The sequence below is a fragment of the Carassius auratus genome, chromosome 41 (genome assembly GCF_003368295.1).
Source record: "Carassius auratus strain Wakin chromosome 41, ASM336829v1, whole genome shotgun sequence".
Classification (NCBI taxonomy): Eukaryota; Metazoa; Chordata; class Actinopteri; order Cypriniformes; family Cyprinidae; genus Carassius; species Carassius auratus.
This window is the reverse complement of record NC_039283.1, coordinates 323,285-347,434: the sequence shown is the minus strand read 5'-3', so window position 1 is coordinate 347,434 and position 24,150 is coordinate 323,285. Positions and strand designations below refer to the sequence as shown.

The window sequence follows — 24,150 nt, the reverse complement described above, 5'->3', positions numbered from 1 at the left end:
AAAAAAAAAAAAATTGTGATTATTAAATTGGTTATTGTGAACACTGGATAAAGCATGAAGGAAACTTAAATGTGAATGTGAAGAAATGCATTTTATCAGTTCATGCATTCCTAGGAACCCATAATCTTGTCACTAGTGCCATGCTCTTCAATTGAAAAACAAACAAACAAACAAACAAAAAAAGCAACTGAAATCAACCTAAGCTGCTCATTTGAGTTAGTTTTTTTGGTTTTAGTGGGGAGCCTGTCAGATGTTCCCTACCGGGAGACCAGCTAGAGCAACTATAAACTAGTGTAGGCTGGTTGCAGCTGTTTTCCAGGAGTGTGTGTCTTAGTGAACTCTTGGAAACGGCAGGATTAGCGTCTTTGTGTGAGGTGGAAGATGAAGGATGTTTTGTTTTTTTTTGGTCTGAAGGGAGTGTGTGGGAGACACTTGAAATGGGAAAACAGATACTTTTACAAACATGCAAGAACAACTGACGTGTTTCTGCTGGCATTAATGTGGGATTTTGATATGCTGATCATACTGTGGGTGTTTATGAATGCTCTGGAACCATGCATGTGTCTCCATGCAACCATTAAAAAGGAACGGGTAGTCAATCAACAACAAAAGCATTACTTTTTGTAAAACTTAGTAAAACTTACTAATTTTCTTGTAGTGATTCAAAATGATAGTCGGCTTCCACTAGGTGGCATGTGTGGTGCTTAAAACTAGTGAAGGAGCTGTAATGGATTTGCAGAGTATAGTGAAAAACAAAGGTTCATAGCACATGGTAATGCCCTTTTCCACATAATAACTCAATTAATGGATAAATTAGGTGTCTAATTAATTTTCCAGCTCATATTTAAATAGTCCATTATTCCAATGGTTAGTTTTAGAGGGCCTTTATCAAAAGAAGAAGAAAGAAACCTTTGAAAATGCCTAGAATTCAAATAAAACATTTATTGTGGAGTAATGTTTCACTTGCTAGTTTTGAAAGACCATACATGTAATAAAATCTTTATTAATAACACTCAAATCGAATTGGTTCAGCATACCAAGTTTTTGGGAGTCATTATAGATAGTGGTCTTAAATGGTCTAACCATATTAACTTCGTATCTAAGAGGTCAGCTAAAATGTTGGGTATATTGAGGAGGGTTTGTCCTTTAGTTCATTCCTCAGCTTTTTTAACCTTATATTATAGCTTTTTGTTTCCATTAATTAATTATTGCAATATTGTCTGGGCAGCTACCTATCCTACTTATCTGAAGAAATTAATAGTCATACAGAAGAAATATCTTAGACTTATTTCTCATTCAAATAGATATGCTCCCTCGGCACCCCTTTACAATAAATTTAAAATTCTCCCTATTGATAAGGTAAATATTTATCAAACATGTCTATTTATGCATAAGTCTATATATAGGAAACAAGATCTACCAGACTCCTTTCAGAGTTTGTTTATCCCTATTTCACATGTACACTCATTTCAAACTAGACAATACTTTTGTCTTACCTTACACACGAACTACAAGACATCAATTTAATATTTCTTTTAGAGGTCCTAAGCTCTGGAGTGAGTTAAGCCCATCGTTGCGATCAATGTCCTCTTATTCGGTTTTCAAAAAGCATCTGAAGAGACTTCTATTGCTAGCCTGATGCTTTTATGTAGTCCTTTCTAGGTAGTGCTTGCTTTTTTTTGTTTTTCTATTGTATTTTTATCTAGACTTGCTAGATAAAATCTTTTATGTTATTGAACTATTGTTTTGTATTGTTGTTTTGTTGTTGTTGTTTTTTGCTTATGCTCTTGCTTTGTTTCGTTTGTTGTTTGTTTTGTTTTGTTTGAGTGTTTAGTCTGCATGTCTCATGAGTTAATATGAACAGGAGTGGAACTCTGTACAAGCCTAGAGTGGCTTCGTTCCCTCCTTGCATAGTTTTGTACTTGTACTAAACATGTGCTAAACAAATAAACTAAACTAAACTAATACAGATGTTGCAGCTTAGCCATGCGTGTATTAGCATAGGTTGCTAATCTTATTTTTTTATCAATAACCTAGAGATCACATGTGTTTAAATTTAAATTCACAGTCATCTAAACTTTAGACAGTAGAAGAAAAATACTGTACATCCAAAAAGTAACTTCCATACCTCAAAATGTGTATTTTAAAAACTTCTGCTGAGGTTCTGCTTTGCTCTTTTTCACAGGCAGCCTGAGAATCCTACTGAGCATGTGCTTAAGCATCATCACCCCCCTGTACAAGTGTCCCCAGTCTCCCCTTATTGTTAAGTAATGAAATATTTATATATTTTATGCCATGAAGAGATTTTTTTTTTTTACATTTATGCCAAATTTAGCATCTCTGTCAACAGGGAGGGTGTCAGCATTGATTTGATGTCTTTAACATTCCTTAGATATTTGAATACCAGGAAAGAAACATTTTAGACTAATTTCATTTGACAAAACATTTATTTAGTTTAAATTAAAACTGAGAATAAATACTTCCATCAGGTCACTGTGAGGTCAACTGCTGTTAACCACATTGAACTGAATATAACAATTTATTACATTAGCAGCAGTTGGCAAAAGTTTGTTGGGGGCATCTAATTTCTCTTGATGAAGGACTCATACAGGGAGGTGAGCTGGGCCTTCAGGTCTTCTGCGTAGGGGTCCAGCTTTTCCTTCAGGTCTTCAGTATAGGGTGTGAGACTCTGGTGAACCATCTGGGCTTTCTCTCTGATCTGGGTCTGGAGGTCCTCAGTCAGGGGGGTCACAGTCTTCTGAAACTCCTGCAGATGCTGGTCCACTTTCTCTTTGATCTCAGCAGTGTAGGGCTCCATCTGAGCCTGCATCTCCTTCACGCTCTGCTCCAGGTTTCCTCTCAGCTCTTCACTCTTCTGGAGCAGAGTGGCCTTCAGGGTCTCAGAATCCAGGGAGTCAGCATATGGAGCCATGGCGGTCCTGAGCTCCTCCACTCTCTGCTGGATCTGGCTCTTGAGGTTGTCAGCATATGGCTCCAGTTTGTCTCTTGCGCTCATCAAGTCCTGGCCCAGACGCTCCCTCAACACTTCAGCCTCCTTGCTGATTTTGGTCATCAGCTCTTCAGCCAGAGGATCCATCTGTTTCTTGAGGGTGATGGCATATTCGCTGGCCACATCAGCACTCTGGGTCAGTCTGGCACTGTGATATGAAGAAGAATATTTGAGTTTCATCTCAGGGCAAAAGAAACAATAATTGTGTTCTGCAGGTAAATGTTCTTGACTTACTTGACTTCCTCTCCCAGCTGAGAAGACCTGATCATCTTGACGGTTTCCTCTGCGGTTTGTGTTGCCTTGGCCACATAGCTCCAGAAAGCATCTGTCAGCTGCTCCAGCTGTGGCTTGGGCTCATCAGCGTAGAAAATGTTGGCCTGGCAACCTGTTAATCAAGCATTTCACAATGATCAAATTGTACTGATACAGTATGATATGAAAATTTACAAGACCAGAATTTTTTTCTTTATTTTTTTTTTACCTGTAAAAACAGCAAGTGCAAGCACCACAAGAACCTTCATGGTGTTCAGTTTCAGTCTGTAAGTAAAAGACACTTTCACGTCTCTGTCTTTTACATAAATACATTATGTATAACATGCTGCATCTAGAACTGGCTAAAAAGTAAGGCTCTCTTCTTACCTGTGTCAGTGTGTTTTAATTGATGCTGTCCTGTCTGAAGAACAAGTGTGAAGGTGGCTGTTTCACATCTGTATTTATATAGTGTGGGGAGGTGATTGCTGTAGTGGAAACCCAAAGTCCAGTGGGTCGTGCCTTGCTGTCACTACTCCACATCATACTGTCCTGACTGTACCTATAATCACCAGGGATTCCTGAATTCAGTACAGACTATGATAATTATTGGACAATAAACCATACTATGCCAATATAAATATTGTTTTAGATGAACACATAAGGCTATTTAGTAAATTCTATTAATTTTAAAAGTTCTTGAGTGTGATAGAAATAAAGAAATTATGTTTCTAAATTGTTTATATGAACTGATAATTGTGTGTGTGTGTGTGTGTGTGTGTTTAAATAATTACAAGGGATTCAAGAACAGGCTATCTCCTGGAAACTTTTATTGCAAGGACATTTGGAACACTGCCCTTTATGAAACAGTTGATCTGAGGAACTTTTGAACCTTTGAACTAATAACAGTAACAAATGACATCAGACTTTGTTCACTTCCTGATAAGGTTTGACACATCACTCAAAGAGATATGTTCAATCCTGGATGAAACCATGAGCTCTATAAATTCACTCCAAGTATATATATATATACTTATATATATATATATATATATATATATATATATATATATATATATATATATATATATATATATATATATATATATATATATATATATATATAACCATTATACCTTGTAGTAGGTTCCTTCCAATATTTTATTTTATTTATTTATTTATTTTTTCAGCTGCTGCTGACCAATGTCTGACCTTATTTGTTTATTTTAAATTTTTTATGGAACTTGCATTTTTTAGGCAAAAGGGAGCACACATGTAGTGAGACACCTCATTATCATGGTGAAGTTAACTTTTTCATTATAAGAACTAGAGTTGATTTTCAGGGATGCACTTTGCGTTTAGTTTAGAAAAGGATCATTCCTTTATTTGGCTTAATGAAATACATTATATTAGTTTGATGTGGAACAGAATAAAGAGCTGATTACATAAGTTGTGTTTGTTCACTAAAACAATTAAGGAAAATAAGCCATGATTCTTGTAAACGCAGAAGGCAAAAAATAAATAATAATAATAATAATAATAATAATTAAGCTATAGGTTGAATATGTGTAATTTACTATTGAAACTGTAACAGTAAAAGTTGTATGATCTTAGATGATTAATTTTTGAGCAGTTGCGGCCATCAAGATGCACTACCAGCAAAGGTGACTGTCTTTAGAAACATTTTTTGTTATACTTGTTGAAAGTCTCTTCACGTCTGTCCGAGTGTTTCAAATAGCTTTCCTACCTGCCTGTCAACGTATTTATCTGCATACATCTGCACACCCTGTTCGTGCTGACAGAATATGTCACTAGCACATTCACGTATACTGTACAGACAGAGCTAGAATGGCAGACGAACATCAACAACCCAGTCTTCCTAGTATTGTAGTACTTTTTTAAAGTTTTCTTGCTGGTTAATGACACATGATGTAGCCCAGGGGTTCCCAATTCCAGTGCTTTTTTCTTTTCTGTTTTCTTTTCTTTTTTTTTTATTTCGAACAAAAACACAGTTTAAAACAAAATATATAACACAACAACTTGTTGCTAATCCACATATTTTGCATGTCTCGCTTAGTTATCACACCCAATTCAGATGACCAACTCGAAATACGTGAATGTGTTCCAATCGATATGAGCTCTATAATGAGGTGAAATTCATGACTGAGGTGGGGAATTAATGACAGAATGTCAGCAGGCCAGGATAATGCCTCATCTGCAGGATGCATTTTTAACAGTCTAAAGTCCATGTCATTACACTACTAAGACTTTTACACCCATTCAATCTTGGGAATGATCACCCCCTGTTGGCTGGACTAAAAATATACCTAAGAGGTAGACAGACTGGACAACAATTTTAGTTTTTGGCCAAACCGGGTGGAAGGATGGGGAGAAGACCAGAGCAGAGAACAACAGAGCATGCAATCAGAGTGAAGGGACCCAAGGGTGAGCACAATTACAGAAACGAGAACAAGACGGGTTTAACAAGGTGGTGTGCCCAATGGAAACAAGAAGGACCAAAGGAAGACATGGCAGACACAAACAAAGACAAAGCAAAGTTTTCAGGCACAAAGACAAAAATATATAAAAAATGAATAAATAAACATTTAAACAAAGACAACAGATAAAACTACCAAGTCAAAACCTGGCAGTTTTACTAAATAGACAATGTTTATTACTGAAGGTTTCTAATGTACTTGTCAGGATCAGTTTATATTTCAGACCAGGGGCCTCATTTATAACTGTTTAGTAAACACAAAACATGCCCTGAATGAAGTGTATGCGACTTCCTACGCAAATGATGGGATTTATAAAAACAAACTGAGATGAGCACTGAGATTGCATCAAGTTATGCACAAGATTATATGAATAGTGCACGTGCTATATTGGTCATGACTTTTCCTCTGGCTATGTTTTAATGACAGGGAATAATAACAATAATTCCGTCTTAAACTAAACTGCAGATCTCATGTTATAAGAAAATATTTGTTATGTCTTGTACTTTGGTGGAGTTTAACATGGTGTCATGTGGATGTGAATATGCATGGAAATGATACGCAGAAAAGGTGCATAGTAAAACAAGGCGTTATAAGCTCCATATATGGTGATTTCGGGGAGGAGATGGGGTGGAAATCTTTCTCTGACTGGGATTTATAAAAGGATTTTTGTTCTGGGGTACAAATGGTTTTATAAATCTGAAAAAAATTGGTGCAAACACTGAATCTAGCTCTCATGCATATACTTTTAGGATGAATTCTAGGTAAAGCTGTATAAATGAGGACATTTATAAAACTTTCGGTAGATTTAATTCTAAAAGTACGCGCACAAAAAGTGTATGTATTTCTATAGAATTTATTGGTCTTATGAATTTGAAAATATAGCATATCTTCTACAGTTTAGCAAAGACATTGTGTTAAAACAATAGTGTTTCATGGTAGCATAAGGAAAATGAAAAGCTATTTAAAAAAACACACTGTCTTTACTTTCTAAAACAAATAAAATATTTTGATAACTCCATTTATATGGAAAATTAAAGGATAATCATTGCAACTGTCGATGTAGATGATTCAAAAATAAATACAAAGGCTATATTAAAATATTTAGATTTACACATATATATTGGCCTTCTTGTTCTTATTGACAGAAATATCAGTGAACATTTTTCAGAGGAAATCTATACATTTTGGCCTGTTTGAGTGCTTTGTGTTGGGTGAAAAGCATGACCGTTCCACCTTTGATTTTGGAATCAAAATGTTAATTAAACAAAAATTGTTAGAATATTTAGGTTGTCATTTAGGTGGTCTTGGTATGGCTGGTTCACTGTTTTAGGGATCCAGTGTTTCCCTCAGGTGGGGCTCCAGCCTGGAGCTCCTTCAGACCCTGCTCCAGACTTTCTCTCAGCTCCTCATTCTTCTGGAGCACAGTAGCCTTCAGATCCTCAAAATCCATGGATTCTGTTATGTAATCTGCAACCTTCTCAAATGGACTGGAGACTTATTCAATGTAGGGCTTCAGTGCATGCCTCACAGTGCTACACTTCCTCCTCTATATGCTCCCTCAGCATGTCAACAACTTTGGTCACCAGATCTTTAGTCAGAGGATCCATTTGTACCTCCAGGTTTGCGGTGTACTGGCTGGCCATATCCGCATCTTCTGTTAATCTATCATTGTCTTTTTCAGGCATTAGAAATGCTGAAGGAAGTTATTACTACTGTAGGGGAATTTACAGTTAAAACCAGAGAACCAGATATGTTGCAATGAAGACCAGGAGTCAGAGATGAGTTCAATTAATAATAATCATTTTACTTGAAGAAAATAGTTTGCAATTTCATCAGCAGAAGTCAGCTTCAACACTCTCGAAGGAGTTCGCAGGCCGCCCCCAGTACAATACAAAATCAACCACAGTTATACCCTGACAGAGGATACTAATTGCGTCAATACATAAGTCAACAAAATTCTGATTGGTTCCAAAACCTAGATGAACTCTCCAAAGACGTATATCTGATACGCTGGACACTGGCAGTGGATCGTTTGTCCTGGGACTGTCTGAGCATCTCCCTGTACAGACAGATACTAACACACATACACAGAACTTATCTAAAATTCAAGGCTTTCTAGCACTGGCAAGTGTCTTATCATTACGATTGGATACACACACATAATATGTGGACATTAATCTTGAGGAAAAGAAATACAGCACACATAAGGTTACACATTTCACTCTTGCTATAACTTGATTAATAGTCAAACAAGAAATCATGTAATAATATAATATAATATCAGTATGAAGGATATGGCAACTCGGCATCCACTCCTTCACTACAGTTTTCCCGCAACTAAATTTCCTGGATTTACTTAATTTCTTGCCCAAGTTGGCTTGTTCAGAATAGCTCCTGAATGCATCAGTTAGTTACTGCAGCTGTGGCTTAGGCTCATCTGCATAGAATAGTTTGGCTTGGCAAACAGCAGACATATGATTAAGTAATATAATTATATAGTATATTATTTAAAATTATATAAGTAAAAAATATAAATAAAATAAAATAAATTTAAATATAAAATATAATAATAATAATACAATACGAACATATTAAAGTAATTGTTTTGGCCCTTCTTATAATTACCTGTCGGTGTGTTTAAATTCACAGTGTCCAGTCTGAAGTGGTATTGTGGAGGTAGTGTATGCATTTCTCCATTTATATACCACAGAGAAATTTTTAGAAAAAAGCTTAGTTTGATTTCTTTTTTCTTATCATGTATTTGTTTCTTTTGCTAATATAGATGTGTCTCAAATATCTTTGTTAAAAACACCATTCCGTCAATAAATAAGATTTTATTCATCATTATAACATGTGCATATCCCATTATTCTCAAAAATAATACTTTTTTAACCAAATAAATATCTACCTTTACACAGAAAAAAAATGAATTTGCAAATGTAAAGGACAATGGATATTGCATACTGTAATCAATGAGGCTTTTATCAAATATTTACTTTTTTGCTTTAGTGTAGGACATGGTCGGATGAATAAATGAGTAAAACAGGTAAAATGTGTCAAACTTTGAAGTTCATGGTTAGTTCTGTAGTTCTGATATTTACAAAAGAAGTCTTTTGCATCTAATTTCTCTTGATGAAGGACTCATACAGGGAGGTGAGCTGGGCCTTCAGGTCCTGTGCGTAGGGGTCCAGCTTTTCCTTCAGGTCTTCAGCATAGGGTGTGAGACTCTGGTGGACCATCTGGGCTTTCTCTCTGATCTGGGTCTGGAGGTCCTCAGTCAGGGGGGTCACGGTCTTCTGAAACTCCTGCAGATGCTGGTCCACTTTCTCTTTGATCTCAGCAGTGTAGGGCTCCATCTGAGCCTGCATCTCCTTCACGCTCTGCTCCAGGTTTCCTCTCAGCTCTTCACTCTTCTGGAGCAGAGTGGCCTTCAGGGTCTCAGAATCCAGGGAGTCAGCATATGGAGCCATGGCGGTCCTGAGCTCCTCCACTCTCTGCTGGATCTGGCTCTTGAGGTTGTCAGCATAGGGCTCCAGTTTGTCTCTTGCGCTCATCAAGTCCTGGCCCAGACGCTCCCTCAACACTTCAGCCTCCTTGCTGATTTTGGTCATCAGCTCTTCAGCCAGAGGATCCATCTGTTTCTTGAGGGTGACGGCATATTCACTGGCCATATCAGCACTCTGGGTCAGCCTAGTACTGTGATATGAAGAAGAACATTTGAGTTTCATCTCAGGGCAAAATCAATATTATAAATAATTGTGTTCTGCAGGTAAATGTTCTTGACTTACTTGACTTCCTCTCCCAGCTGAGAAGACCTGATCATCTTGACGGTTTCCTCTGCGGTTTGTGTTGCCTTGGCCACATAGCTCCAGAAAGCATCTGTCAGCTGCTCCAGCTGTGGCTTGGGCTCATCAGCGTAGAAAAGGTTGGCCTGGCAACCTGTTGATCAAGCATTTCACAATGATCAAATTGTACTGTTTACAGTACGCTATGAAAATTTACCAGGCCAGAATTATTATTATTTTTTTTTTTTACCTGTAAATACAGCAAGTGCAAGCACCACAAGAACCTTCATGTTGTTCAGTTTCAGTCTGTAAGTAAAAGACACATGTATCAGTGTCTCTTTTACATAAATTCATTATTTAAAAAGTGCCAGGTTTGAACTGGCTAAAAAATAAGGCTCTCTTCTTACCTGTGTCAGTGTGTTTTAATTGATGCTGTCCTGTCTGAAGAACAAGTGTGAAGGTGGCTGTTTCACATCTATATTTATATAGTGTGGGGGGGGGGGGTGATTGCTGTAGTGGAAACCCAAAGTCCAGTGGGTCGTGCCTTGCTGTCACTACTCCACATCATAATGTCCTGACTGTACCTTCAACCGTCACAGACTCAACCATCAAGTTCAGTGCAGATAATGATAAGAGTGGAACTTTGTCTATGAAAACAGTAATGCATTTCTTGAAGGAATATTTGTGTGTCATTAAAATACTTATAATAACTTAAAATAGAATTCCCCACTGCCTAAAAACACTCTAGAAACTACCTATTAAAAAAAAATAAAAAAATCTTAGGGACTTAAATCAGACAGAGCCCCATGTTTGAACATTTGACCTAATATAACAGCAAATGATAAAAAAATATCTGCATGCCCTGATAAGATCTGACACATCACTCAAAACCTTGTTTCGGTTTCTGCTGGCTTTAGGCATATATTTATTAATGTGCATAATTCAGATGTAGATATGTATTTACTGTAATATTTCTGCACACTTATAAAATGCAAGATGACCACTAAGGTCCTCATTGCATAGCATCATCAACAATGTGTACAAGGAGTTATTAATCTCAATTTGTTTTCTTCCCTAAATTCGATAAGCAGTCGTCTACATATCAGTGAAAAATTCTAATAGATTGCAGATGTTTTATTGTTTCAATAACAAGAAAAAACAAACAAGAAACATCACAATGCAATGTAGAAATATGAAAGAGAACTCCAATGTATCTCCGATTAAATATGTGCCTGGAGATCTTCAGGTGATGCAACAAAAGACTTTTGCATTTCCTGCAGATATTGGGCCACATTATGCTTACGTTCAGCAGTGTAGGGCTCCATCTGAGCCTGCATCTCCTTCACGCTCTGCTCCAGGTTTCCTCTCAGCTCCTCACTCTTCTGCTGTCAGCATAGGGCTCCAGTTTGTCTCACTGCGTTCAGGTCCTTTTCCAAACGCTCTCCCAACACTTCAGCCCCCTTGGTGATTTTGGTCATCTGATCTTCAGAATGAGGAGACTGTTTTAGTCTAGTGTGGAGGGAAAAAGTAGTTTATGTCTGGTAACAGAAAATATTACTAATTAATCATGCTAAGAATAATAATGGTGGTAATTGTATTTACTTGACATTATGTCCCAGCTCGGATGTCCTTTTCATATGGGATGTTTCATCAATGGGATGTGCTGCTTGGGCAATATAGTTCCAGAATGTTTTTATTAAGTATTCAAGATGTGGATTGGGATTCACTGCATTAGATAAATTGGCTTGCCAACCTGGGAGTACAGCATATCGGATCATTCAAAAGTTATTTAGTCATTTTATTAGATGAGAGAAAGTCATACAAGTTTGCAATAGCATATATTTAATGTATATCACGTGTTTTTGTAGAATGTAGAAAGAGTTCCTGTATATTTCCTTCAAGGAACTCATACAAAGGCATAATATGTTTGTATCATATTTGTCTTCAAATCTATTTTCAAGCATCTACACACAAATTACACGTTTGAAGATCACAAGAAACAAATGATTGTGTCTAAACTTTCTGACCACATCTTAAACATGATTTATTATTTTTAAACCTTTAGGAGCTATAATATTAATTAGATGTTTATAATAGCCTGTTTGAATTATTATATTATATTATATTTTAAAAAGTATGTTATTTCAGCAGTTATACCTGACCTGTAAAAACAGCAAATGATAGAACCATAAGAGCCTTCATGGTTTTTTGGCTTAAAATAACAACACATGTGGTTAACTGAAACAATTTTAATCATATTTTACATACAACATATTTTGAACTAATAAACAGTGAATTTCTTTTCTTATGTATGATTTAATGTACCCAGTCCGGTGTGAAGGGCAAGTGTGGTGATGACTGTTTCATAGCTGTATTTATATTGCAATGGGAATATATTTTAATATCTCAAGTGGATGTTTATATCTAGACAATTTGTGTCTACAGACTTTTTGTCTCAATGTGTGCAGGTGTGGACATCAATTGAAAGCACCAGGCCCATGAGTTACTGCATACATCTGTGTCAGCACTGATAATGAAGTACAGACATTATTTTAATGAATGATCTACTATTAGTACGACCAGAAGTCACTGTACCTTTGGAAATGCTTAATCTTATCTAATCTTTATTTTAAGTTATAAGAAATCATTTGAATGACCTTTATTATTTCTTCATAATTTCTCAGACCTTCTTTTTAGACTTTTAGAAATATTATATATTTCTGTCTGTGTATTAGATATGGTGAGAAATGCCACATTTGAACAATTTAAACCAGTCACTCTTTTAGTATTATTTTCTAGGAGCAGTTCTCTTGATTATATAAATAGAGCCTATTTTTACAGAAATTAAAACATACCTATTTTGTCTGGTGATTAAAGAAAAGTAAGTAGTCTTGAGTTTTGCATTTTCAGGGCTATTAAATGTAATATTTAGAAATATATGACAAATCATTTATGCTGATTGACAGAACTAGACACATACAATATTTAGAAACTGTCAATAAATGGCCGATGTTTTATTGTTGCACAAATAAGACAAATGACACTTGGCATTTGCAAGAAACAACACTTTCTGCCAGACGTAATAAAAACTTGCTAAATTGAAATAAATACACAACAGTTAGAAAAGAGCAACATTTCTGCATCTGTATGAATGGTTAAGGTGTAAACAACTGTATTTCAGAAAAACATAATCATTGTTTTTCTCTATATTAGTGTTTGGTCCACATGTAAGATCAAAAAATATTGCTGTTGCCTAGGTTATTGGAGAGATTGGATTTTGGAGTCACAATGGAAGAAAAAACAGTTCTGTGACAAAACAAGTCTTTGAAGCATCTAGGACATGGTCGGATTAATAAATAAGTGAAACAGGTCAAATGTGTCAAACTTTGAAGTTCATGGTTAGTTCTGTAGTTCTGATATTTACAAAAGAAGTCTTTGAAGCATCTAATTTCTCTTGATGAAGGACTCATACAGGGAGGTGAGCTGGGCCTTCAGGTCCTGTGCGTAGGGGTCCAGCTTTTCCTTCAGGTCTTCAGCATAGGGTGTGAGACTCTGGTGGACCATCTGGGCTTTCTCTCTGATCTGGGTCTGGAGGTCCTCAGTCAGGGGGGTCACGGTCTTCTGAAACTCCTGCAGATGCTGGTCCACTTTCTCTTTGATCTCAGCAGTGTAGGGCTCCATCTGAGCCTGCATCTCCTTCACGCTCTGCTCCAGGTTTCCTCTCAGGTCTTCACTGTTCTGGAGCAGAGTGGCCTTCAGGGTCTCAGAATCCAGGGAGTCAGCATATGGAGCCATGGCGGTCCTGAGCTCCTCCACTCTCTGCTGGATCTGGCTCTTGAGGTTGTCAGCATAGGGCTCCAGTTTGTCTCTTGCGCTCATCAAGTCCTGGCCCAGACGCTCCCTCAACACTTCAGCCTCCTTGCTGATTTTGGTCATCAGCTCTTCAGCCAGAGGATCCATCTGTTTCTTGAGGGTGACGGCATATTCACTGGCCACATCAGCACTCTGGGTCAGTCTGGCACTGTGATATGAAAAGTGTTTTTACATTAATTAAATTAAAGATTTAATATTTCAAACTCAGAATGTGACTTTTGAACATTACTTACTTGACTTCTTGACCAAGTTGAGACTCTCTGATTATTTTCAGCGTGTCCTCTGCGGTGCGTGTGGCCTGGGCAACATAGCTCCAGAATGCATCTGTCAGCTGCTCCAGCTGTGGCTTAGGCTCATCAGCATAAAACAGGTTGGCTTGGCAACCTAGTAAAAATACAAATAATTCTGACAGTCAGTTTCCAAATTTGCTCAAACAGCTAAACATTTTTTTTAAATCAAAATCATTTAATTTGTATTGTTCTTTTGTTATTGTTATTTAATAATATTATTTGAATTGCTAAAAAACTTTTTTAGCTTCTTGCCATATTTGATTTACCTGTGAATGCCACAAAGGCAAGAACCAGATACAATTTCATATTCACAGTTGTTTGCTAAAAAAGAGAGAAAAATATTATTTATATTTACATATCTTAAAGCTTTGCATATTTATTTAGACAATACTTTTTACTGAAAAATTTGTTATGGTATTTTAGTAATTTGTTATAGTCTGTCCAGTTTAAATTACCTTGCAATCCTACAGGTTTTGCTTGGTCCAGTAAGCTTTAGTGTGGATAGTCTGGCTATATGTGTGTGTGTGTGTGTGTGTGTGTGTGTTCACGCACAGTTGAATTATCCAAAGAAAAAAAAAATCAAAGTCCATCACCCAGTGCCATGCTGTCAGTGCCGCTCCCCCCACTGTCACTTCAGCCTCCTGTCACATGATGCTGTGCTTTGAACCTACTGAAACTGAGTCTCCATACAAACAGATCACCATAGAAATCATTTTTCTTTTCCTTTCTCTAGACACAGAGTCATGGTGTATTCAATGGCCCTTATAGCCCTTATAAAATTTAGCATTTAGCTCAGTCTCAGTTGTTAGCTTTGAATAATAAGATCTCTGAAATTAACCAGATTTTTTTTTATTTATTTAGTTCATTTGTCATGGCTACTTTAACTTTAGTTTACTTCATTTATAATAAAATTTAATAATGGCTCTTTTATATATATATATATATATATATATATATATATATATATATATATATATATATATATAGTAAGACATTATATAAAATTAAAAAACATTTACATTTATTTGCAGAAAAACATTTAATTTAGCAGAAATGTCATGACTTGAGAAAGTGCTTTTAGTGAATGGGGACTGAGCTTTTCGAGCTTCAATATATGCAAAAGCTCCATAAAAGTATCATAATAGACACGTCTCAAGCCACGGTATATATGTGAAAAATAGAATCTCTTTTTAACATATAATAAGGTAATAAGGTCTAATAAGGTAATAAGGTCTCAGCTCATATTAGTTGTAATTATATGTAAAAGTGTGATAAGTATGGAAGTTTGATTTAAAGTATCTCCTGTTTGTGTTTAACACAAGAAAAAAAAAAGTCAAAATTAGTAGTACAAAATTGTCTTTAAGTGTTTTTAAATAACAACAGCAACATAGGAAACACTGAAACATTAAATTGAGTCATGCTTGTGTTAAATTATATTTTCTAATTTAGACAGTCTGTGACTGTGGATTGGTGATTGATTGCTCAGATCAAGGACAATGGTGCTTTTGTTGACCAAATTTCATGTGAACTAGGAAAAAGAATGTTTATTTGATACAATATCTAATAACTGTATTCCAAAGATTATTTAAATGCCATTACTTTTATTATTAAATTACTTACATTACATTACTTTTGAGACTCGAACACATCACATTAACAGACTGTATATGTTCAATGTACATGATTTAACGTCATCAAATGTGTTGATCTTTGATTTATATGGGTGAGTTGCTGTTTTCACATGAAGAAAACTATAGTGTGTACTTTAAGTGGCTCATTCAACATTATTATGTTGAATGACACCTCTCCCGTCATCCAGCCAGCGTGGAGGGCCAGAGTCCACTTACAACACTTCATCTGGATATCTAATTTCCTCCACACATAACCAATATTTACTGTAACCTTGAGCATTCAAAGCACAGAAATAAAAAAATAAAAAACATGGCATCAGTGCAACTCTCTTACTAAACAGAATGTTTGATGTTTGATAAGACCTAAAAAGGAAAATATCTCCAACCAAACTAGGGTTTATTACAGTGTAACCTACAAATGCATAAAAATAGGACACAAAAGCAATTTCAAGAAATTTCAACTTGTACACGGGCAAATGTATAGTACATTATTGTTGATTATTTTTGGTAAGATCAAAAATGTTGTTGCAGCGCTTTTCGTTTGTCTGTGAGTGTTTTCAGTAGCATGGATGCCCATTCAAGCTCACAGTTACAAATGCATTACTGTCACAATATTTAGCCTTAAATGATGTCTAGACGTCATCCACTGATTGCCACTGTGCCACATGGATGCAGGCCAGTACTTGTTAGTTTGGCCGCTGTCAGCCAAAATAGTATCTCCTTTACAGATAAATGGAGTCGTTGATAAAGAAAGTTCATTGCCTTCATACAAAGACTTGTTTATTTACTTAAGATGTAGCTGATGTGATGTAACACAAACTGGAGCATATGTACTTGTGACATACAAAAGATACTTAAAAATCATGTTCTAATCATTAACCCTTTGTGAAGTTGACTCTGGGTAACCCTTTGTTTGTTTTGTTTTTGCAAGATAAATGGTAAAATGAGATATTAAATATTAAACAGTCATAGGATTACACATTAACCAATAGAAAGCTTTTCTTTGTTACACCCATGAAAAATTTGTGGTGCCCCATGTGGAGAATGCACACTGAAGTGGATATGGACACAGTGGGGTTAACCACTATAAAGATTGTGCATCTATTTATTTATTTATAAAATATTTATTTATCTATTTATTTTCATTTATTTAAGTAAGTTATTGGCTGGGAGCCAATAAATTAGATTCTGTCACAGCAGTTTGTCAGGGACCAGGCAAGCCCGATTCCAACCAATCCACAACGATCAGGCTCCCTTGAGTATTAACCACCCTCACCTGATCACCATCAACAAGGCACTATAAAACACTCATCTCTACTCTGCTTCTGTTACAGTTTTTTTTTTCAATTGCTCAAACACATTTCTTGAAACCATCCCTCATTTTCTCAAAAGCTTAAACACAAATCCAAATACACAAACTAAATTCACAAATCTCTGACTCTTCCATCAAAATAAAACAATCACTGCAAAACCACTTCACGTGCACTCTAAATCTAAGGTGCTCTCAGACTGACACACACGAGTCAATAAAATAAACACTACAGAGCATTCATTAAACCTTAAATAAAAAAATGAGAACACGGCATCCAGGATATTACAGAAACTCTTCCTAATGTATTCTTCCTCCTCTTCTTCTCAGATTATTTCCATCTATTGTTCATATCATCATTCAGACACCTGAGCCCCGTGTGCACTCTGAACTGGCTCATATTATTGATAACAACATTAGAAAAAAAGTGTGAGCAATTTAGAATCCTTGTTTGTAAATGATGACAACTGTGCTTTAGTTGTGTTTAACATTTGATGCTTGTGTTAGCATTTTGCATCACAGTGTGATAAGTGTTTAATTGAATGAGAATGTGTTTAGAGTTTTGCAAAAACAATGCATGAGGTTTGCAAATAGAGCCTAACTGCCTGAACATGTTTAAGAGTTAGCCAATTTGAAGTTTGCCAATAGGCTATTTACATCTACCTCATTGTGATAATGACCCAAGCAGTCCCAAGTATGATCAATAGTGAAGCTGGGGTCCAAAGGGTTGTTTATTTAAGCAGGTGTGCAAAATATGCAGATAAATAGGTATAAGAGCTTAAAACAAAGATTGTAATAAAAACCAGTCTAAAAACAGTACCAACTCCCCTCTAAAACATTGAGGCTGGAGTTTCCCTTGCTATACATTTTGCACCAAGATTAACAGTGAAACCCATGATGGTAGACATTTTCAAAGTCTCTCCATCACACACGTGTTAGAACAAGTCCAGCCACTCTTACCCAGAATCCGTGGGCATTCACAACACTGCCCGTAGATCTTGACCATTCATCTAGGCCTCTCATCTACCCCTTCCATGGTCGAGTCCTCCCTGGCATACACATCGTCCTCTCTGATGATGATCCTTGCCAGTGAATGTCCCTGGGTTCTGCCGTCCTGTAGACACTTAAAGGGTTAGTTCACAGAAAAATTAAAATGATGTCATTAATAACTCACCCTCATGTCGTTCAAAACCCATAAGACCTCCGTTGATCTTTGGAACACAGTTTAAGATATTTTAGATTTAGTCAGAGAGCTGTCCATACTGTTCATGTCCAGAAAGGCTAGAAAAACATCATCAGTAGTCCATGTGACATCAGAGAGTCAGTTAGAATATTTTAAAGTATCGAAAATAAATTTTGGTCCAAAAATAGCAAAAATTACGACTTTATTCAGCATTGTCTACTCTTCCGGGTCTGTTGTGAGCGAGTTCAAAACACAGCAGTTTAGTGATATCCGGTTTGTGAACGAATCACTCGATGTAACCGGATCTTTTTGAACCAGTTCACCAAATTTAACTGAATCGCTTGAAACAGTTTGCGTCTCCAATAAGCATTAATCCACAAATGAAATTATAAATTCAGCCACTGATGAATGTAAACCAGTATGTATTCCCCTTTTTTTAGACTTTTAAATCATGTTTAGAAGCTGTTATAAATGTAACTGAGATATTATTTTAAATAATTAAATATTTAAAAATTATTGTAGTTTTTTCCATTGCATTTTGCATAGATTGTAATAAATAGCATGACTTATCAAATCTATAAACATCTCATTAGGAAAGCAACTTTAAACTTTAAAGTTAAACTAGCTTGACCTAGCTGACCTAGCAGACATGAGGAACATTTATTTACAAAACAATTTATTTAAAAAACCATGCAATTACAGCCAAAAACAGCAGTTATACAATAAGTGTAGACACAATATAGAACACATTTTGTAAATGTACCCATGCATTTGCTTGAATCAATGAGGCATTTTTATATACACTTGGACTCTAACATAGAATTTCTATGTTTTCTATGTTGTAAATGGCAAAGTTTTGGAATTAAACATTTTGTACTGGGTAGAATAATTTAAATATTTTTTACCTAACAGTTAGTATGAATAATTTTTTAAAGGTAATCAGTGAATAGTGTTCTTGGTTGCTGCTCATTGTGCAGGATTTCTTTCCACATCTTAGTCTTTCATTTCTGCACCTGTGAAAAAGTATAAAGTATCTATTACTGAAGGTCTAACTGAATGCACCAAACTGAATTAAATTATATGTATATATTTATATATATGCACACACACATGTATAAAACAACAACAAAAATAATTAGTATTCCGTTTTTGGTCTGGGACAGGCCAAGGAGGACCCTCTTCAACATCAAAGGCTATACTGGCTTTGTCCAGCGAGGGTAAAATCTTCCTACATGCTGTCAGAGTTTGAGGCTAATCACCTGCCTTTTGGGGTTGTGAATGTGTGTTTGGATGGTTTGACAGCTCACTGTGTCTACCTGTTTGATTCGAGTTTTCTCCACCCTCCTTGTTTCTCTGTTGTTAACCTTAATTGTTTGCCACCTGTTCTCAATGCTCTTCAATTTTTTTTCCCTTTTATAATTACTTGTGTTTCTCTGTTTGTTGCCAGACTGTTGTAACTCTTACCAATAGCTCGAGCTGGTCTGTGTATTCCCCTTGTCTTGTCTTCAGGCTCCAGTGTCTTTTGCTGTTTTGCTCTGTCTCTTGTTCTCACAAATGCAGTAATCCTAGAAGATTCCAGCTCTCATGTCTCTGGTATTCGGCTGTCAAACGAACTAAACTGTGGAATGATACTCATCTGCCTTGTTTCATCTGCTTTCAATAAAGCTCTGTGTAAACCCGCAACTGAATCCAGCCCGTTTCGCCTGACACATGCCTGATGTCCTTGTGTCATTGTTCACAAACAAGATAGGAAAATTTTCCTCTTCAGGAACTTGAGCTGTGTCAAATGCGCTTTGGGGAACGTGCCCATCGTGAGCGACTCTGAATTTCATGTGTAATCAGTCCAATGGAAGAGCGTGACGTCACCGGCGGGGTGACGTAAGCGACCAGGAAGCTATAAAAGCACGTGCCACGCAGCTGGCGTCAGCTTCGCATCTTTCAGCAAGCGCTCTGTGTGTGAATGTCACTTGTTTGTCTTGTGAGTCTTATTTACTGTTGTCTGTCCAGTGAAGAGCTCCTAGACATGCCAAAAAGCAAGGCGAAAGTTAAACATTCTGATGGCAATTCCAAATCGCGTTATAGGTTTTGTGTTCCTCCCTGCCCGAGATATATAATGGGTGGGGATACACACAGCCTGTGCGTGGTTTGCCTGGGTTTGAAGCACGCTGAGTCGGCTCTCGAGGGGGCTGACTGCTTGCACTGTGAGCGTATGTCGGTGTGGCTGCTTCGTTCCCGGAGGGCCCTCTTCAAGGAGAGGGCCTTCGCCAGCATTCCCCGCGGTGCTGGTCCCGCTTCTGCCGAGGCAGAACGGCAGGCTGCACTCGTGGGGTTTGCAAGTAGATCTGGTGGAGGGAATGGAGACGGGCGGTCCCTATCTCCTTCCACTTCGACCAGATCTGGCACCCAATCCCTAGAGTCGGAAGCACGCTCAGCGGTTCCTTCCACTCAGGGAGAGGGGTCGACGCTCCGCCTCTCTTCCTCTTGACGTGGAGTCGATCGACAGAGATTTGCCACCCCACTCGCCACAATATGAGGAGCTCTTGGAGGTGGTTACTCTCGTGGTGGCCAAGTTAACCATCGATTGGCCCGCCGAGAAAACAACTGAACCGCAGAGAAGCAAGCTTGACGAACGCTTCCTGCACGCGAGTCAGCCACCTCCCAGCCGGGGCCTGCCATTTTTTCCCGACCTGCACGAAGAGATCATCAGGTCGTGGAAACGTCCATTCTCGGCCCGCCTCTACATCCCCTCGTCTGACTATTATGGAAATGTAGTGGGGATGGGAGAGCACGGTTATAGAGCGATGCCCCGGGTGGAACAGACGCCAACGAGCTATCTGTCCCCTGGCGCGGCATCGTCTCTAAAGGCCCCAGCATTGCCCTCAAAGCCACTCAGAACAACATCGGCTTTGGTCGGCAAAGGGTATGCGGCTGCAGGTCAGGCTGGTTACAGGTGTACCAAGCCGACCTGCTTAAGGAGCTAGATGAGGGAGAAGAGATCAAGTCCCAAGATATTTCAGAGCTGAGAAGGACCGCTGATCTCTCCCTCCGCGCCACCAAGGAGACCGGCCGACCGATTGGGTGGTCCATGGCAGCTATGGTGGCCGCGGAGAGGCACTTATGGTTGACCCTGTCTGACATGAAAGAGCGGAACAGGGTCTGCCTCATGGACGCCCCGATTCAGCCGACTGGCCTGTTCGGCGACGCAGTCAATTCTGTCGTCGACAGGTTTCAGGAGGCCTGCAAACAAGCGGCGCCGTTCCATAAGTTCCTCCCTCGTCGCTCCCTTTGGGCATCTGGGCGGGATATGCCCCAGCGCACCCTAGCTCCTCGTATCGCGAGGCCCAAAAACAGAGCGTCGCCTCTCCCGTCCTCCGCGTCATGCCACGCTCTCGGCAGAGGACTTCTAAGCCCAAGCAAAATCTCAGAGCAGTTATTGAAGCTAAGAATTCCTCGTCCAAGAAACCCTGATGCCAAAAGCCCAGGGTTTCAGAGGGCAGCCTCTGCTGGGGTAGAGCGGTACACACCGCAGTACATGGTGCCCGTCTCACCTCAGCGCTCTCTGGGGGCCGGTCTGCCAACCCTGCCAGTGTTCCAGGGGCAGCGGTCCCCAGCGAGCATCGCTCGCAGTATATTCCGCCCGTGCGCGTAGCGGGGCTAAGACGCTCGCGCCCCTGCGGGGGCCTCTTACACCAGAAGTCAGTCTCGAGAGACAGATTCCCTTAGTAGATTATTTAGCTGCGTCTCGGAGCCATACCCCCGGCACCCCTGCCGGCGCTTGCTGGTACTCAAAGCTGACGCCAGCTGCATGGCATGTGTTTTTATAGCTTCCTGGTCGCTTACGTCACCCCGCCGGTGACGTCACGCTCTTCCATTGGACTGATTACACATGATATTCAGAGTCGCTCACTCTGGCCGCGTTCCCCAAAGAGCATTTGACGCAGCGTCTCGTTCCCTCCAGGAACTAGGGTTACATATGTAACCTAGAGACGCTTAGTCATGTGGTCAATATAACACTGCACTCTGTTAGTATTACCTGTGGTAAACTGTTGTTGTATGCAGTTACTGTATTGAAATGCAGAAGGTACAAATGTACACAATACTTTGTGTATTGAAAATTAATTAACAGTGCTCGCTTCCACCCTCAATACCCTGCACTGAATCTCCCCAGGCGCTGGATATAGTTGTCCATTGGTCCACATGTGTGTTCACCACTCTGTGTGTGCACTTGGATGGGTTAAATGCAGAGCACCAATTCCAAGTATGGGTTACCATACTTGGCAAATGTCAAAACTTTCACTTTTTTTTCTTGACTAGAATACCTTTTGTGCAAAAAAAAAACAAAAAACAACTCTATTCAACAATTTGTTATCTTCCCTTTCCGAGAGTACCCTGACACATGCGTGTGCATTCCTCTGCTTGTAAACAAGGTGCAGCGCATGTGTGTTTTACGCCAGCAGCATCACACCCATAGGGTTGGGTACCGAAACCTGGTGCCAATATGGCACTGGTAATTATGGAACCAGTATGCACCAATCCGAATCAGTATGCAGATTTCGGTGCCTAATTTTGGTGCCTCTTAAAAGCCTGATTGGTCAATTTAAATGTTTTTCCTGGTAATCTGAAATTGATACAAGAAGCAGGGGCTTCGCTAGGTTTGTTTAGCGGGGCTATAGCATTTAGCTTCATAAAATGTACACAAATTTGCGATCGCCTCAGAGTCAGTCCTCTTAAATTTTATATGAAAAAGGCAGCAGACCGGTCTCCTCCCCGTCTTTCAGCACACTCCTCAATCAGGCCGTAGTGAGATTTTTGAATGCAGAACATCATAACTATCATTTACACTACCGTTCAAAAAATTTGGTGTCAGTAAGATTTTTTATCTTTGATAAGATAGTATCTTATGCTTATGGCTCCATGTATTGGATCACAATACAGTAAAACAGTAACACTATGAAATAATATTACCATTCAAAACAACAGTTTTCTATTTCAATATATTTTAAAATTTAATTTATTGCTGTGATTGCTGTCTTCAGTCAAATGATTCTTCAGAAATCATTATAATATACTGATTTACTGCTCAAGAAACATTTTGGATTATTATCAATGTTAAAAAACAGTGCTGCTAAACTTTTTTAATTCATTAAATTTTTTTTCTGATTGCTAAAGCACTATAACCTGCTTTTGAACTAAAATTACAAAACCATAACACAATTTTTCAAGACGCACACCCATTTGCCTAAGCTATAAACACATTCCCCTGTTTTGATACATGAATCAGATTTGTTGAACTGTCACTGCAAAACTCTACACACAAATCCCTTCATTTCTCATTGTCTGCACCATGTGGTAATTCAGAAAGCACTACCATTCAATATTGTTCTCAAGTCAGCATAGCTTGAGCTCAATTAGCACTCAATTACCCATGTGAAAACACTTAGAGTCAAAATTGAACACACATTGATCATATCAACATTTATTATAATCATTCTATCATATCATATCAGATCATATCATCATTCTATAAATAGATAAAGGGCCTGTTTTGGAACAATGGAATTATGGAGAAATGAAGAAAGAGGTCGAGGACGACAATGACGAAGACGAGGGCGAGGATGAGGATGGAGACAAGGAGGAGGAGGAGTTGGTGAAGAACGAGGGAGAGGACGGAGACAAGCGGCCTTGGATGAAATTCAAGCCACTATAGTTGACTATGGCCTTGTCCATGGTATGACCATGAGGGAGGCTGGGCAATGTATACAGCAAAAGTTGAGTCGCTTCACTGTTGCCTCCATCATCAGAACCTTCAGGGAGGAGAAAAGGTAGGTGTACATACAGTAAGACTGAATTGTACAGTGACTTTTGAGTGCCGTATTCTGTGCTGAGACAACATACACTTTTGCACATACAGTAAACAGGCCAGCCTGTTCCCCATGAAATTATCTTTGTTGATGAGGCTGGTTTCAACCTGACCAAAAGAAGGAGAAGGGGGAGGAACATAATTGGTCCTCAAGCTATAATTAATGTCCCTGGTCAACGGGGAGGTAATGTCACTATGTCTGCAGCCATAAGCCAACGAGGGTTACTCCACTGCCATGCCATTTTAGGACCCTATAACACTATGCTTCTCCTTGCTTTCCTTGATGGTCTAAGAGAACACATGTTCCAGCTGGACCTCAGGGAACCAGCAAAGTCAGAGCAGACTCACCACGTTGTTGTTGTTTGGGATAACATCAGCTTCCATAGCACTGATCATGTTCGTGACTGATTTATCAATAACCCAGGGTTTTCAAACATTATTCTGCCTGCATACTCTCCCTTT

General features: G+C 38.4%; 3 protein-coding genes and 1 long non-coding RNA gene across 4 annotated transcripts; 1 reads left to right on the top strand and 3 right to left on the bottom strand.

The window, feature by feature from the left end:
* Positions 1–2,319: 2,319 nt before the first annotated feature.
* Positions 2,320–3,712, bottom strand: LOC113059710 (apolipoprotein A-I-like). The gene is made up of 4 exons (XM_026228253.1): positions 3,650–3,712; positions 3,492–3,546; positions 3,245–3,395; positions 2,320–3,158 (listed from the first exon to the last, which is right to left on the bottom strand). Exons 2-4 carry the CDS (start codon positions 3,529–3,531, stop codon positions 2,582–2,584), a joined length of 768 nt encoding a protein of 255 aa, XP_026084038.1. The 5' UTR covers positions 3,532–3,546; positions 3,650–3,712; the 3' UTR covers positions 2,320–2,581.
* Positions 2,320–10,006, bottom strand: LOC113059709 (apolipoprotein A-I-like). Its single transcript, XM_026228252.1, has 5 exons — positions 9,950–10,006; positions 9,793–9,848; positions 9,546–9,696; positions 8,877–9,453; positions 2,320–2,581 (listed from the first exon to the last, which is right to left on the bottom strand). Exons 2-4 carry the CDS (start codon positions 9,830–9,832, stop codon positions 8,877–8,879), a joined length of 768 nt encoding a protein of 255 aa, XP_026084037.1. The 5' UTR covers positions 9,833–9,848; positions 9,950–10,006; the 3' UTR covers positions 2,320–2,581.
* Positions 8,364–13,029, top strand: LOC113059712 (uncharacterized). The gene is made up of 2 exons (XR_003278134.1): positions 8,364–8,803; positions 12,912–13,029. It is a non-coding gene; the product is annotated as an uncharacterized LOC113059712 (long non-coding RNA).
* Positions 12,875–14,257, bottom strand: LOC113059711 (apolipoprotein A-IV). The gene is made up of 4 exons (XM_026228254.1): positions 14,161–14,257; positions 13,972–14,026; positions 13,649–13,799; positions 12,875–13,563 (listed from the first exon to the last, which is right to left on the bottom strand). The coding sequence occupies exons 2-4, from the start codon at positions 14,009–14,011 to the stop codon at positions 12,987–12,989; spliced, it is 768 nt and encodes a 255-aa protein (XP_026084039.1). The 5' UTR covers positions 14,012–14,026; positions 14,161–14,257; the 3' UTR covers positions 12,875–12,986.
* Between the last annotated feature and the right edge of the window lie 9,893 nt (positions 14,258–24,150).